General features: G+C 38.7%; 1 protein-coding gene across 6 annotated transcripts in view; it reads left to right on the top strand.

Annotated features, from left to right (window-relative positions):
* Positions 1-16,110, top strand: part of SH3PXD2A (SH3 and PX domains 2A) — a 338,938-nt gene that overhangs the window by 96,478 nt on the left and 226,350 nt on the right. For 5 of the 6 annotated variants that reach the window (XM_020788969.3, XM_078389476.1, XM_020788973.3 and 2 more), the window contains exon 3: positions 1,694-1,769. In XM_020788969.3, the coding sequence (XP_020644628.3) occupies positions 1,694-1,769 (76 nt within the window). Of the gene's footprint in view, positions 1-1,693; positions 1,770-7,743; positions 8,580-16,110 lie in introns of those variants that run through there. The other variant, XM_072995590.2, reaches the window with a different exon arrangement.

Genomic DNA, 16,110 nt, shown 5'->3' with positions numbered 1-16,110 from the left:
TTCCAAAATGTATGAGATATGTAAGCATTGCCATACCCCCAATGAATTTTGATGGCCAAGCAAGGATTCAAACTCCGGTCTTCTAAATTCTATTTTTTAAACTCTTAGATACAATTGTTTGTTTAGTCGTTTAGTCATGTCTGACTTTCGTGACCCCATGGACCAGAGCATGCCAGGCCCTGCTGTCTTCCACTGCCTCCCGGAGTTGGGTCAAATGTACAACAGTTATACCATATTCTGCAATTGGAAAGACTCTCAGAGTAGCTTATGTGTCAATTAAAAAACAGAAGACGATTCCTGTCCTTAGTCTTACACTTTAGCAAGATAAGATATAAATGAAAAAAAGAGAGAAAGGAAACAGGGAAATCTGGAGACTAGTTGTTAGGCTGGTGGTTTATGGCTGCTGAGAATACTTGGGTTGTGCTTAAAGGCCAATGGGACTTAGTTCCATATCAGAACAAGACACATATAGAATTATTTTTAAAAGATTTCTGTTTCATTCTAGAAGTACAATTAGACTTGCATAAGAAGAAAACTTGATTGAGGTAAAAGCAGACTGGCTTGTGAAACAATGAATCTCACAGTCTTTCTAGAAGATACAGGACAAAAAGAGAAGGGGGTGTCTAGGTGAAGTCTAACCTCATCTACCATAATAAAAACTTAATAGCAACTCCCTTTCCTGTATCATCTATACAGCCATTTCATTTTCTAGATCTCCTAGCTGGGTTGGGGTCTTGTCACTTTCTTGTACAGCTGAAGAATCTGTTCTTTACTCCTGCAATGTTGGTGAAAATATGTGCCCTCCCACCCCCTGAAACTTCATCTTCACAGTATTTAGTTAATTGCAATGGTTGAAAACAGGACAATGTATCATTTAAACTCAAAAATGTACTGTACTCAGATATTTTTTTTCTGCCTGCTCATGTTCAATATTTTTATAGATTAAATATTTATTTGTCCTATTATGAAAAATGTTTTGCCAAGTGTTCCGTGTAGTATATGTGTAATGTATGCCATTTGCTGTGACCGCCCACTGAGTTAAGCTTGCAGACAAATTTGTGTGGTCAGCAAAAAAAGGGAGAGTCTTTAAGAAAGGTTGATACAACCTTCCATTTTGCAAGGAACTCTGTTTTGTTCTGACAAAGTCCCAGGGATTCCAGCAAGAGAGTGTTTCCAGATCTCCTGGACTGTCCACTGTTCCATAGATGCCTGTCCATCAAGATGCATCTTGAAGCATAGTGATGTGTGGGAGAGATGTGAGGTCTGCCAACAACCACATCTGATGCTTCATTGAAATAACTTCCCTGGTGGTTCTGAAGCAGCAGTTTTTATCAGGTGGGTGGTCTGGCTGTCAGAGGGTAGGTGGACCTTGCTTGACTACAACACAGAACATAGCTTAAGGTCAAGTTGTTTATTCTGCAAAGTATAAAATGACTAATTTGGGAATTATAGAACACCAGACTTTGGTTCAATCCCAACTCTGATATCATTCATCTTGTCCTCTAAGGAACCTTTCCTCCTTTCACTGTATTTTTGTAAAACTCTCCTGCTCTTGATCACAGCTACTCCTATAACTTCCTTGATTTGTTACAGTTGAGAGTGATCCAAAAAAAGGGGCCGTATTTATGCTGAGAAGGGAGGAAGGGGAAAGGGTAATGGACTAAATTGTTCACACTAAATATTTCTTTTGCAGATGCAGCTTCTGGATAAATTCCCAATTGAAGGAGGTCAGAAAGATCCTAAGCAGAGAATCATTCCCTTTCTTCCAGGTAATAAGCTAATAATGAAATTGAATACTCTGACCAAAGATTTTGACCTCCTATCAAGGCAGGTGTTTCCAAATGGGTTGAATATAAGATCAATAATTAGGCAGGGTCTGTTGGAGTAATGCTGATACCTTAGTTGTTTGAGAACTCTCTAAAGATTCAGACATGGATTGCAGTGAAACGCTAGACTGAAGGCATTTTAATTGCTTGGCTGTTGGAACAAACAATAACGACAAGAACAACAACAACGATAATGATAATAAAAGTCCGTCCAAAGAGAGATTGTCTAGAATGTGTGGTGAATATGACAGATTTTGAACTGAGGTTGATTAGGGAAAGATTCTGAAATAGAAAGGCCAGTATCATTATGTCTTTTATATAAGTCTGTTTGTGTCTGCATTTGAGATAGTACCTCATTGTCCTAATTGCACCATCTCAAAAATAATATTGCATAGAAGGTCCACTAAAAATGACAGGAGCAGAACAAGCTACCTTAAGGAGCCTCATGGCACACTGGTTAAACTGCAGTGCTGTAGCCAAAACTCTGCTCACAATCCAGGTTCATGGTGGGATGGCACTGGTGGAACCATACTTAAACATCTCACTTATTTTGAAAACCCTGTTTGGATTGATGTAAATCTGTTCAGACTTGATTACACATAGCATATGCAGAAAGCACAAGGTTGGAGAAGAATAAGAAAAGTTTAAAAACTAGGGCATGTGATTTGGTTACAAGCCCTGCAGTTTAGGTTCAGTCTCAAAATTAGGATTGCAGGCCATCTGATGCTTTCTGAGACCTCCAGCTGTTTTCTAGCTCTGAGTGCTTACTGAGAAAGTATCAACATCCTAATCCATTCAATTTACTTGGCAGAAGAATGGTCATACCAATATAGTTAGCTCTGTAGTTATCACCACATCATCACCGGGATTAAGTATTCCCCTATTCTCCATTCCTGTTTGCTGTGATGCTAAACTGTATAGTATTCTGGTTTCATCGCGTCAGGAAAGAGAGCAGGGTATATCGGAAGTCAGACTAACACCCCAAGCTGTGGACAAAAGTATATCAGGACCTGGGGTGAGTTAGAATTAGAAAAGTGAAAAAGCCTCCTAAGATCTTTTGAGGAGGCCCTTCTCTCAGTTCCACCACCGAGTAGACATGGTCTAGAAGGGCGGGGTAAAAATCAAATAAAAAAATAAAAAAAAATCTTCCAAAGCTTGCTTGGTAAGGACACAGTGTTTGCTCTCAGGCTTTGGAATGCCCTGCCCCGAAAAGCAAGATCTGTCCTCTTCCTCTTGCCCGTCCATCATCAGGCAAAGACTTTTCTTTGCAGGGAGACTTTTAAGCGATAAGTGTCTCACAAATGCTTTTCTTATTGCACTTAAGAGATTTAAAAGGTTTTTAAAAATACCTTAAAACTGTTTTTAATCTTGATATATGTTTTATTGATTATTAATAGGGCATTTATATGGTATTTTAAAACTGTTGTTGTATACTTTTAGCTGTTGTGACTGCCCTGGGTCCCCTATGGGGATAACAATGGCATAGCCCAGTGATTTATGTATCTGGCTGTCTGGAAGTTTGCTTCCTCAACTGTGCCTCCATAACAGGATCTGGACCTGATGATCCATAGGATCCCTCCCAGCTCTGCAGTTCTAAGATGATGGTGGTGGTGGTGATATAATATAAATAAATAAAAATAGAGAGCCTGTCCAGAAAATTTGACTGATTTAAAGAAAGTGTCAAAGGTATTTGGAAATGACGTGTGGCTGAAATAATATTCACATCTTTAGATGTAGTAGGTGAAAGTTCAGCCCCCTTTAGCCCTCCTTTCATTTTTGACCACTTGTGCAGTCCTGCTGGAACTTAGCAAAAATACTACAGTCATTATTTTGGAACGAGGAAAGATTATGTGCACATGAGAGTTTCAAGGACCCAGCTGCCTCCTCCCAGAAAGCCTTTAATTTCCAACATGATTTGTTCGGCAAAAAGGTATATAAATATTACTGAGACTTTGCTTAGCAGAGAGTATTTGCATCTGTGTCTACAGAACTGCTCCCAGCTGAACTTACAGAGGCGGAGTTTCAGCGGCACTGGGAACACTGCCTCATGGCTAATTACTGGCACACATGATCAAACCCATCCTTCTTATGTTTTATTAGGTGCCAGATGTATCATGGCAGCTGGCTTGCAGGTTACTTCATTGCATTGAATTTCAGAATAAATGGGAGTTTGAAGCACATTAAAGGATTAATTTTTGTCCTTGGCTGGGGGTAAGAGTAAGTTAGTTCCCCCGGAGGGCTGTGGGAGCAAACTTAGGGGCAAAAAGCACATAGAATATGATTCTAGCCATATCTGTCTGTAGAAAAAAACAGCTGTTGCTCTCAGAAGAGTGTTGGGAAATAAGGTCTCAGTATAGCATTGCATATGTACATTATACTAGTGGTAAAGAATTCTTTTCACATTAAACACTACAATTTGCTTCCCCCCCCCAAAAAAAAAGAAACTGTGAGTGGTAGCTAAGTATATTTCTAGGTCAATGAACACAGTGCAGTGAGGTTTTTTTCCCTTTAACATTTCATTTAATTGTCTTGTGTTTTTAGGCTGGTCTACTCTCTTCTCTTCCAACTTTTTATGCTTTTTTAAAAAATTAATTTAATAGTGTGCACCTAAGTGGCTCCTTTAAATACTGAACAGAGTTTTCTGGAGGGGGGAGTACTTTTACATAACCAGAGTCCTTATCTGGCTGGGGGAAAAATGCTTGACAATAAACCAAGCCAGGAGAGATTTGAGATAAAATCCTAATTCTAGAGAAGACATCAAGTTCCTTTCCGGCAAAGCAAGGGTGACTGGGCAAGCAGCTCTCTAATCTTATCCAGCATCTTGAGAGATTCTCAGTACTGTACCAGCTTTCCAGTTGGCTTGATTGCTATGTCTACACCATATTAAAGCAAAATAGCAAAATGTTCTGTTTATATACCGCCCTATAGTGCTTAAAGCTCTCTCTGGGCTGTTTACAGTTTAATAATGCAGGCAACACATTGTCTCCCCTCCCAGTGAGCTGGGTACTGAATTTACTTGGAAGGAAGCCTCAAACCAACTGCCTGAGTCTGGGATTGAATTTAGGTTGTGAGCCGGGTCTTTACTGTAGTACTGCAGTTTAACCGCTGCAGGAAGGATGTTATCTGCATGATACAAAATAATGTACAATGGGTGCTATTTTAATGATACATTTATTTCCATGCATTTGGAATGTAGTCATGGTCCTCAGGCATTCATGTTATGTATGTATTGAAGTATGTACCTACAGTATGACAATAGCAGTTCCAAAGGGACCCCCCCTCCCCGAGAGCTTCCATATTAAAAATACAGAAATGTGAATGGAGAACACAGCTGGTGTAGCTTAGGGGGTTGGAGCGCCTAGCAGTAGAGCCAGGGGCCAGGAGTTTGAATCCCCACAATGCCTACTAGGAGAGAGGTCAGAGGATATTATTCAGACCATGTATGGCAGATGGTGTGTGTGCCACATGTGCGGCCTTGGGAAAATTCAACAGTCCTTGAATACCACAAAAAGGAGAGCCTGGGAGGGTTGCCATAAATCATAAGTGATTTAATGGTGCATGATGATGATGGATAAATACAAGTAAAGTATATTCATTAAATCTGAAAACTGTGATGGGTTTAAAACCAGAATTTCATAAGTTACTTTTAAAAAATAATTTGTGCTATATAAGTAAGGAATTACTGAGGCATTTCAGGGGGTTCTAATGCAGGCATACCGAAATAAAGCTGAAAAATTCATTCATTATCACTACTATTATGAAAACAAATTTAGTGACCTTACATTACTGGTTACATTTCTGTTCCTTGAGCAAAAAAACATTTAGAATTGAAAAGATAAGAGCATAAAGCTTGAAATACCATGCTCGAAATCCCCTAAAATGCCCCTCAATTCCCTCCAAAAGCAACACAAAAAATTACAAAATCTCATTACCCCAAAGACTGTTCTTCACATCTACTACGTATTCCCTTTGAAATGTTACTTCATAATGTCCTCATTACAACCCCCAGAAATGTCTCAGTAACAGGTAACTCTGCTATTTGCAACTCCTTAAATGCATGCTCGACATAAAGCAATCGTGTCAGGAAGTTCAAACAGGTAAAAAATACCAGCAGATTAAAAAAAGCCAACTGAACTTCTTAAGGAAAAAAGTTCCAAAATATATCCACAATTCTACCTTTACTAACAAGAAGACTTTGGAAATAAGAACAGGGCCTTAAATACTGAAAACTGCTCAGGCAAGTCCCTGTGAGGGGAAACAGCCTTCAACTAACCTTGTCCCAATCTAAATGGGACTTCATATGTGATAACAATCACTTTGCTTCTCAGTGCTCCAGTCATATCAACCAGGTTCTTTTTCATTTACACTGGCTTCTGATTACACAGCACAACACAAATACCAGAAACCACCCTACCTGATGCATTTGCCACTCTGCCCTGTGTTGACAGTGGTGTGCATGTCATTCACATCTCAAGTGTGTGTTGCAGAAAATGTGATTGTACACCTGGGTGTTGTGTTTACCATGAACATGTGTGAGGCCACCCTGACAAAGTCTTTCAGGCTGGTAGCTATTGACTCTGGCTATGAAACAAATGCTTTATTTATTCAAAGAAACTCTCCAGTGTTTGTTTTTTCAACTGAGGCTGCCTGGTGTGGTGTTAATTTGGAAGAAGGCTAAACTGAAAGGAGCAGCTAATGGTGTTCAGCTCTATTTGTTGTGGCCCTTCTACAGCTTACATAGCAAATGGCCAATTTATATATTGCTTTTCCGGTGATTAGCTGTAGGCTTTAAGCAATGCTTCCATGTCTGTGGAAGTTAATGAGTTGTTTTCGTAATGCGTTGTTTATCCTTTAAAGGTCTAAAGTTTTGCTAGATGGTGTGCAGTTGGTTTTCTGAATTAAAAATGGAGGCACGTCATCCTTTCATACAAAATGAAAGAATACATAATAGTATTAGTGTTTTCCAGTAAATGCAAAAGCCATGTCAGTAACTCCTGCCAGATGTCATTTGCTTTGAAGCAACAAACTGTGTTCAGAGAGAAGTGAAGGAGCAAATTTTTAGAATTTCCCTTGTCTTTCTGCAAAAAAGCTGACCATGCATCTAAGGAAGAGTAAAGTTACCTTTTTTCAATTACAGCTCCTAGAATGTTCTAGACGGCATGCTCACTGAGGGATACTGGGATCTGTAGTCCAAAAAAGCAATGGTTCCAAGATCTAAACAGGGTTGGCTGTGGGATTGCTCCCCATCAGACAATTGATATCAAAAGGCTGAGTTGTGTGTGACACCCTGTACTGGTTAAAAATTATACCTTGCTTTAAATATCAAAAAAGATGGTTAAATTTGTAATAGTAACAACCATAAGGTATGCCTAAAGGTAGGCAGCCAGTCTCCTATGTAAAGCAGCCACCCTTTCCCAAAATAATTGCAAACTTGTTGGCCAGCGTGCCTTGTCTGTAGAGCAAAAAAAATGCTGAATTGTGACACTTCACCCCATGCAATTGTATTATTCATGCACTTGCTCTTTATGCTTGAAGTGAGGGTGAGGTATAATCTCCGTAAACATTCTAGGGCTGCAGGTCATCAGCTGTTGAATGATTCAGAATGAATAGATAACATTTCTTCCCCCTTCTGCCTCTCTGCAATTCTCTTCCATCAAGAATGAACTGCTTCTTCAGTATCAAGGCTCTGAGTGACATGCTTAAATCTTTTTTTCCTGGTCCCTTCCAATTTCCTTATGAGCCATTTCCCTGTCAGTTGAGCAATATCTTTTCCTTTCCTTTCCTGAGGTCCCATGTGAATTGTTTTCTAGAAAAGATTGAAACTACCCACCTAGCATGTTAGCATGTGCTCTTTCTGCAAAAACATTGTATATTATTATTATTATTATTATTATTATTATTATTATTATTATTATTATTATTATTATTATTATTATTATTATTATTATTATTATTATTATTATTTTTATTTTTATTTTTATTTTTATTTTTATTTTTATTTATTTATTTATTTATTTATTTATTTATTTATTTATTTATTTATTTATTTATTATGTGCCAGGAGGATCGCAGAGGAAGTGATTCTTTTTAAGACTCCATTAGGGCAGCACTATTGGACTACATATAGAAAAAAATTAGAACTTTCAGAAATGGGAGGAGACGGGCAGTAGCAATGAGAGGGACATTTTTCTTTTTCTTTGAGATTTGTCTTAAAGATCAGGTTGAGAAACTGCCCACAGACTGCCATGAAAGGATTTTTCTAATAGCTTTTGGGAGAGCAGTGAGATTAAGGAGGGAGAAAATTGAGGCAATGGGGTACAGTTGTGATAAAGAAAAGTTTTATGAAAACGTTTCATGACAAAGCAAGGATAAATCTAATGGGTCCATTTTACATTCTAGCTTTTATCTCCCCATTTTCCAAGGAAGTGCAACTGCGAGATATTGACAGTAGTTACATAGTAATTTTGGAAGATCTTCAAAGTTTGTGGGAAAGATTAAATGTCTGCAGCTTATTCAGAAAGCTTATTCCTGTGGGCACACCTTAGCTTTTGTTGAGGACTCCACCCAGATTCCTGCATCTGGTGAGAGCAGTGGGCGGGGAATGTTTCCAGTGACGCTGAAAACAGCCCTATTTTGAGCTGCAAGAGCCTGAATTACCACTGTATGCATTTCTCCCCAGAGACGTTCCTGGACTTCCATTTGCCTCTCATTCACAAGAAAAGCAGACCTCCCTGCTAATGAATTGCATTTCAGGTGGATATGTGTTATGTATAAAATATATAAATATGTATACAGTGTACATAGTATAGGGAGGAGGGAGGGAGTGTTATGTAGAAGGAGGATTTGGGCAAGTCTATAGCTATGCAGCCAAGTCAGGAATCTTGTTCTTACCAGACAGGTGCAGCTTTTTCTTCATCCAGGTGACTAGAACAGTTGTTTGCATACTTAATGAAAAGTGCAATCTTGCTATCTGATTGTCTCAAATCTCAAATCACTCAATTATGGTAATCTGAGGTTCAGTGTTACATTTATCCCACACAGGTTTAACAGGGGAATCAGTCTGCTGCTTTTATGCTGCCTTGCTGTTTGAAGCATTTTCTTCTTCCATGCCCATATTTACATTGTGTAATACATTGTGTAAAGTCACTGAAAGGGGGCTTGTTGAGCTCTGCATTGCAAATCAACTCAGAAATAGGTTCTGTTGAGTTTAATGGGACTTATTTCATGGTAAGGTAGTAGGATTGCAGTCATAGCCAGTTAGGTGTATGTTGGGGCTTTCTGGTTTTATTCCTCCTGCAGATAAACAAGACTGCTGTTTTCTCTTCATATATGAGGCACTACAACAAAGCAGACTAGAAATGCTTTAAGACAGAACACTAGTGAAAAACCAGTCCATTTCTATATTAACAAGTCAATTGAAACTATTTTTAAAAGTAGTCTGTGCCAATCAGTGACCTAGAAGTGGTGTTTCTTTATTCTTTATACAGTATTAAAAATACCTGTTTAGTAGAATAATAATAAACAACACAATTTCTTTCTCTGCAAATACTGTACAAGTTTTAATATGTGGATCCCACATTAGATTTCTGGAATTATTTTGTATATGAATAGTTTTTCGAACACATGGTATTGCATATATACTATGTAGAAAAAGTACATGTTTTTTATAGAACTTCATTGAGATTCTGCCATTTGTATCCATTCAATGAAATACTTGGGAACTATTAGGTCCTTGCAAGGTTCATACTTTCAAGAGGCTGGCACGTTCATTTGTTAGAGCAAAAACAGCAGCCTTTCATAAACTGTAGCCCATTTTGTCAGATGCAAGTGAGCTCTGATCCATGAAAGCTTAGTAAAGACTAAAGATTTTAGTCTTTATGATCCCACAAGACTTTTTGTCATAATGGTTCCTACTGGAGCAACAGTTTTGTAAACAGGGGTCAAGGTTTAGTACATTAGTGAAGTGTTTCGTATATGCAGCCCGCCTCTGCATTTGTGGTCACCTTCAAAGCTTTAAAGAAATGTTGTTCTGTCCATTTGTGGTTAATTTCAATTAAGAAGTTCTTGTTGCCTGATGAGGTAGAATCTTCTGCTATATTAGGAAATCTCCAGGAACTTTGCTGTATAATATCACAGCAATGGATTTCCTGTCTGCTGAAAAAGAATGTATAGAAAGCTGAGAGGAAATGATCAATTTTAGTGATCGCCAGTGTGTCTGCATGTAAAATGAAAGAAATAGGTAGGTAGAACTTTTCCTTGTCAGGTAATATTTTTAGAATTTAGGTCTGGTATAGTGCAAAGACCAGATTATTGTTGGAGGTATCATGTGACAAAATAATTGTATGGACTGCCATATACTGTACTGCCTGGAGGCTACTTGTGAGGAAAGGCATAGCTTGGAGGTTTTCATATAGAATACTGCTGGAATATATCTGAACTGCTTGATAATGGTTAATGGAATAAGTGAGGGTAGCCTGGTTGCTCTCATTCTAAGCATTAAACTGCCCCCCCCCACTCATTAATGATGTACAGACTTGCTCAAGGCAATAACATCTAAGGAGAGAGGAAGCCTTTTCTTCCCTCACGAATGCCAACAACCTACATTTATACACTGAGATTTTGCAAAGGGTTGTATTGGCTTCCAACAGCTTTGCTGTTCATCTCACTGCTGTGGGGAAAACAGGAGGAAGCATCACATGATAGCTTAGCACAGCTACAATTCCAGGGAACTTTTAGGAAGCTACTGAATTATTTTATAGAGGCTTGTTCCTCTCAGGGCTGCATGGTTTACATTTTACTTCACTTGTCAAAAACTGGGTGCCTCAAGATCTTTCTTCTTTCTGACTCCCAGTTAAAAAAGGCTTTAAAATTAATTTTAATGTGATTAATTTTAATTATAAATTGGCATATTCCTAGGACTTCGTGCTTCCTTTCATACAAGATTCCGAGGTTTTGATATGATAATGTATATCACCCCCCCACCCCCACCCTGGTAGCAGTGCATCCACTATTCCACTCAGATTCCTATGCAGATTTCTTGCGGTCAGAAATAGTTCACTCAGATGTCCATGGCTGGTATTTCCAGTGTCCGTGGCAACCTCCAACACTAAGGCAACTATATTGTATTTCCTCTCCCCACCCACCCATTGTTCAAGCTGATAAACATGTTTTTTTCTTTATTAAAATTTCACCATCTTATTCCCTGCTTAGAATTTCTTCACCACGTCCATTCCTAGTTTGAGAAGTAGTGGCTTAGTACCTGCCACTGCTTAGGGTTGAGAGGTAACATTAAAAACAGTCTTCAAGTAGAAAATAAATTAAACAAGGTTTTCAGAAATTATGGTACAGAAGAGACCTGCAACTGGCAGAAAAGCAGAAGGACACATCTTTATTCTTTTAAATTTTGATATTCTCTTTTAACTGCATTTTCCATATTTGTAGCATTTAAGAGTGTTGAATGGGTTGCAGAGGATTCTGATTCCCATGAAGTGGTCTTGCCTGGTGGCTATGATTTCCTGTTAAAATTGCTCTTGAATCAAATCATAGTACATGATCAAGACTGGGTTGTGCCTTGCAGTTTCTAGTTAGGTGGATGTATATATAAACGGTAAATGGTGAGGGGTTGAGTTGTTCTCACTCGGTATGCTTTTGCCTCCAGAACTCACTTTTTGGTTCTGTAAATATGGTAAGATCCTTGTTTATATAACTCAGCCCTTAGAACAGTGAAGTGATCTAACCCAGTTCCTCTCAATCTAATGCTCCCCAGATGTTTTTGGACTATATCTCCCATTGGCCCCAGTTAATGTGCCAGTGGTGAGAGATCATGGGAACTGAAGTCAAAATCATCTGACAAGCACCCGCTATATAAAGGGTGGCATAGTTATTCAAACCAAAAAAATTACAAAAAGATGGACGTTCATCCATTAGGTGGCAAGGACCATTGTTCACTGGTAGATTCATGGTCCATTGGTTTGCAGTCTCAGTGCCTTGACACCTCCAAGAAGAGGCAGAAAAGACTGAAAGACTGAGGAGCATGGGCACCACAGAACAAGAACAACAGTACTCTGATTCAGTGTAAGGGAGCTTCTTCTGTTCCTGTTTACATCAACTTAGAAAATGTGAATATAGCTCAGTATTTTACTGATCACATGGAGAGACAGGAAGGGCACAAGCATTTGCTTGCAGATAAACATAGTTCTTTCCAAGAAACAGAACCTACCAGACATGGATAGCAATTTGAGCCTAGATACAGTGACCCTGAATCCTGACCCCTTTTAAAGCATGAGAGTTAACTCCTGGGGAGCTGGTCCAATAAACCTTTACGGCTGAACTGAATGTTAAGGTGCTAGCGCCTGCATTTTCACAAGGATTCCATGGTCAGAAGTTACTGGCTGGGGATTTCCTTTGAAGCTGGCCTTCACTTAGTGGTGCTGAAAGGATTTCTCCCACTGAGATTCAGTACAAGATTAAGTTTTCTGGCCTAGGGAAACATCAAAGGTGTGGAAGGGCCATTAAGACAAGGAGAGGGAGAATGTTTTTACACAGGATGATTAATTTGCAATTGACTAACACCTCGCCAAGGAGTTTCCTTTTTGTACCAAAGACCATTTCAACAACTGCTTGGAAATCCCCATTTCTGAAGGCTTAGAACTCTATGTGGATATTTCAGTAGGCGTTCCTGAATTTCATATACCCTCCAAACCTATGAGAAACATCTGAACTAGTTATGTGCTGTTTTGGACTACATGATTAGGGTACATGTCCATGTGTAAAAGTGTGTACTGAAACAAGACATAATGGCTGAAATCCTCTTAGTGTAGTAAGTTGCACTAGAGTAGGTCCATAGAGTCAATGGGGATTTGCTGAGTCAGCTCCTGCATAAGTAGCATTGAGTCCGATAGGCCTACTGTAACTATGGCAGAAAGTGAGGAGGAATTAAAGAATCTTGGAATGAGGGTGAAAGAGGAGAGTGCAAAAAATGGTCTGAAACTCAACATCAAAAAAACTAAGATCATGGCCACTGGTCCCATCACCTCCTGCGAAATCGAAGGGGAAGATATGGAGGCAGTGACAGATTTTACTTTCCTGGGGTCCATGATCACTGCAGATGGAGACAGCAGCCACGAAATTAAAAGACGCCTGCTTCTTGGGAGGAAAGCAATGACAAACCTTGACAGCATCTTAAAAAGCAGAGACATCACCTTGCCAACAAAAGTCCGATTAGTCAAAGCTATGGTTTTCCCTGTAGTGATGTACGGAAGTGAGAGCTGGGCCATAAAGAAAGCTGCCAAAGAATTGATGCCTTTTAGTTGTGGTGCTGGAGGAGGCTCTTGAGAGTCCCCTGGACTGCAAGGAGAACAAACCCATCAATTCAAACAGGAAATCAAACCTGAGTGTATAGTTTCTGAGTGTATTCCTTAATTAGTCAGCAATACAAGTTAAAACTCTCTTCTTGTTGTCTGTCAAGAACCTCTTCACAGTGGAATTTCTGCGAATGGTTCAACATGGGACAGGCAGTCCCTTAAATTGGACCCAGATGCTATTGAGGGCTTTAAGTATTAAAACCAACACCTTGATGAATTGAGTCAACCTTTCAGAACCCATCATCTTGAACTTTGAGACAGAATTGTCCATAAAACCCAATATAGGTCTCTGGAGTATCCCTTGTTATCTGTAACATCCTCTGTGACCTCATTCATTGAATGTTCACCCACTCAAGTTAATGATTTAATCTTTAAAATGCTCATCTTCATGTTTTGCCAGTAAAAGCAACTAAAATCCTGGCTAATGAAATTATCTTAGGAGGGACTCCCTTGGTTAAGGGAATGTAAGTGTCTGAAATAATAAGTAATGTTGTACCATGCTTTAAATATAACAAAGACAGAATCTATTTAAATACTTTATTTTAAAAGTAGGCATCTAGTTCTCGTTATTGACATTTCATTTTACAATGTTGGCCAGAGTCCTACTGATGATTTGTAGTTTTGTAAGAGAAATAACATAAGTCACAGTGGTAAATTGCTGCTAATTAATAGGGTGCCAATTATGATGTACCTGATCATGGAATTGGACACATGCCTTGGAATATTAATAATGTCTCATTAATGAATGACAAATTGCTGCCATAACTTAAGCAATTTTGCTTATGCAAGTGTAATTCACCAGTTGGATTCTGGATGTCTAAACATGAATGGCTCATGTGGCCTTGTATGCTTCTTTATTCATCTTGGTTAGGAAGTCAGTTTCTTACTTTAAGATTACCCAAGTTTTCTGAGTTTATTTAAATTTATGTAACATCTCTATTCTGTGACAAACTACGGTATCTGATTGTTTCTTGACTTTGTAGTTATGGCATCCTGACACATCAGCAAAGTTTCATAAAAACACTTGCTAACATTTTCTGCCTGGCATCTATGTGCATGTAGTGTATACATTACAAATATACAACACAAATGAACAACAGGTAGCTGCTAAGTGTGGGATTGCTGATTTCTTTCAGAACAGCTAATTGTTATAACAACCATATGACAGATGGAAATAACTGGGACGTTATGCTTTAAAAGTAACATCCCTCAGTACTCTTTGACAGTCCCCTGTGCCAACGAAACAGCTTTTAAGCAATAATGCAGTGCTGCTCACAATGTTAGGTATTAGGCATAATAAATAGTTCACTTATTAATTCAAGATATTATTTGGGAGTCATTGTGGAAGTCTTTTAGGACATTGTTGGCCTGTTTTTGGCATTTTTAAAATACGACTAAAAGGAACACCCTAGGGAGGTACTAATTAGGAGCATTGTTAGCTATTCATAAGTAAGAGCAATAGATTTTGCTTGTTGACTTTTTTAGTACTATATCCATGCTCTGAGACCTACAGGTCTAACTTTGGGACATGAAAAACTGTTTGCTTTGTGGGATTTGCACGTACTTGAAATATGGTCTATGCTTTCCCCCAAAGGCACTGCAAATTATTGTTGGCTGTAGTTCTAAATAGTCCTATGAACATGGCTCTCAAAAGTGACCATCATAACTTTAAATGTGGCCAAGAAGGAACTGATTCACTCTGTTCCTTGTACAGCATATGATTGCTGGGAGTGTTCTTGCAGCCACAATGTACATTCCAAAGCCACATCAAAATACTAGTTTGACAACCCACACTTAGTGCTAAAGGTGACATCTCAACTCCTTTAAGCACCCAGAGACAAGAAATATTTTACAAGTGTATTGCTTAATATCACTCTTCTCAGTTGAAAGCTGAAGGATTTGTTTCTGTTTTATACATAATAGCTGTGTGTGCATTGACAAGTGATAAACAAACAAGCAAAAAAATTCTAACTATTGTAAGCATAAGTGTTACAAAACATAAGTGTTGTAAAATGAGGTGTTCAGTTGCTGTCCTTTATTATCGATTTTTCTAGTTATCTCTATTGTTTGGTAGGATCGAGTGTTTCACCCAAGTTTAAGCTGCATTTGAAATTATTTTGTTCTGTATGTGGGATAACTTAAATCTCAAATTGTTATTAAGTTATGGGACTTTCAGGTTAACCCAAATGAAAAAGAGAGAGAAAGAGGCTATTGCAGCATCATATTCTTTTCATAGGTTCCAATACAAAGCCTCTGAAATCTAATACTTTTGATTTTTCCAAATGAGAGGGACTGAAAATTTTCAGACTTTTTGTTGGGTTTCTTCTATTAGATAGCCTTTTATTCAGCCCATTTATGGAAAATGAGTTCACATTGATATTCTAACAAATAGTCCACCTGTCCTGCTTTTCCCCTTCCTCTCCTTGCCTGAGTTGCTGTCGCTGTCCTGCACTTCTTGGCCCTGCTAGCCCTAGTCTCCTCCCTCCTCCCTTTGCCTTGCATTGCCACTGCTGTTGTGCCAGTCCCATCTCTTTCCTCTCTCTTTCTGTGCCTTACCACTATCACCAGTCTATTTTGGACTAGTGCCAGAACCCTGAGTGGAGAAACTTAACCAAAAGGATCCCTCAAAGTTGGGCCATTTGGGGTTTATCGAAAGGGCCAATACATAAATTACCTGAAAACTAAAGGAGACCACCTATCCACCTCCAGAAAAAAACCCAAAAAAATGAAACCTGGAAGTTTCCCTTGCCCACACTCTTAGTTATCACTCAGCTTTCCAAATCCTTTTGGTAAGCAAGAACAAATGACAGCATATTAAAATGTAGGCATCTCCAAATGGAAGTACTTTGTCATGAACTTTGGATCAGATTCTTTCCAACTAGAAAGCAATTTTGGGCTTGCAGAACAAGAAGCTTTAGGTT

Source organism: Pogona vitticeps, chromosome 3 (genome assembly GCF_051106095.1).
Source record: "Pogona vitticeps strain Pit_001003342236 chromosome 3, PviZW2.1, whole genome shotgun sequence".
NCBI lineage: Eukaryota > Metazoa > Chordata > Lepidosauria > Squamata > Agamidae > Pogona > Pogona vitticeps.
Note: the sequence above shows the minus strand (reverse complement) of the source record. Positions and strands in the feature narration are given on the sequence as shown.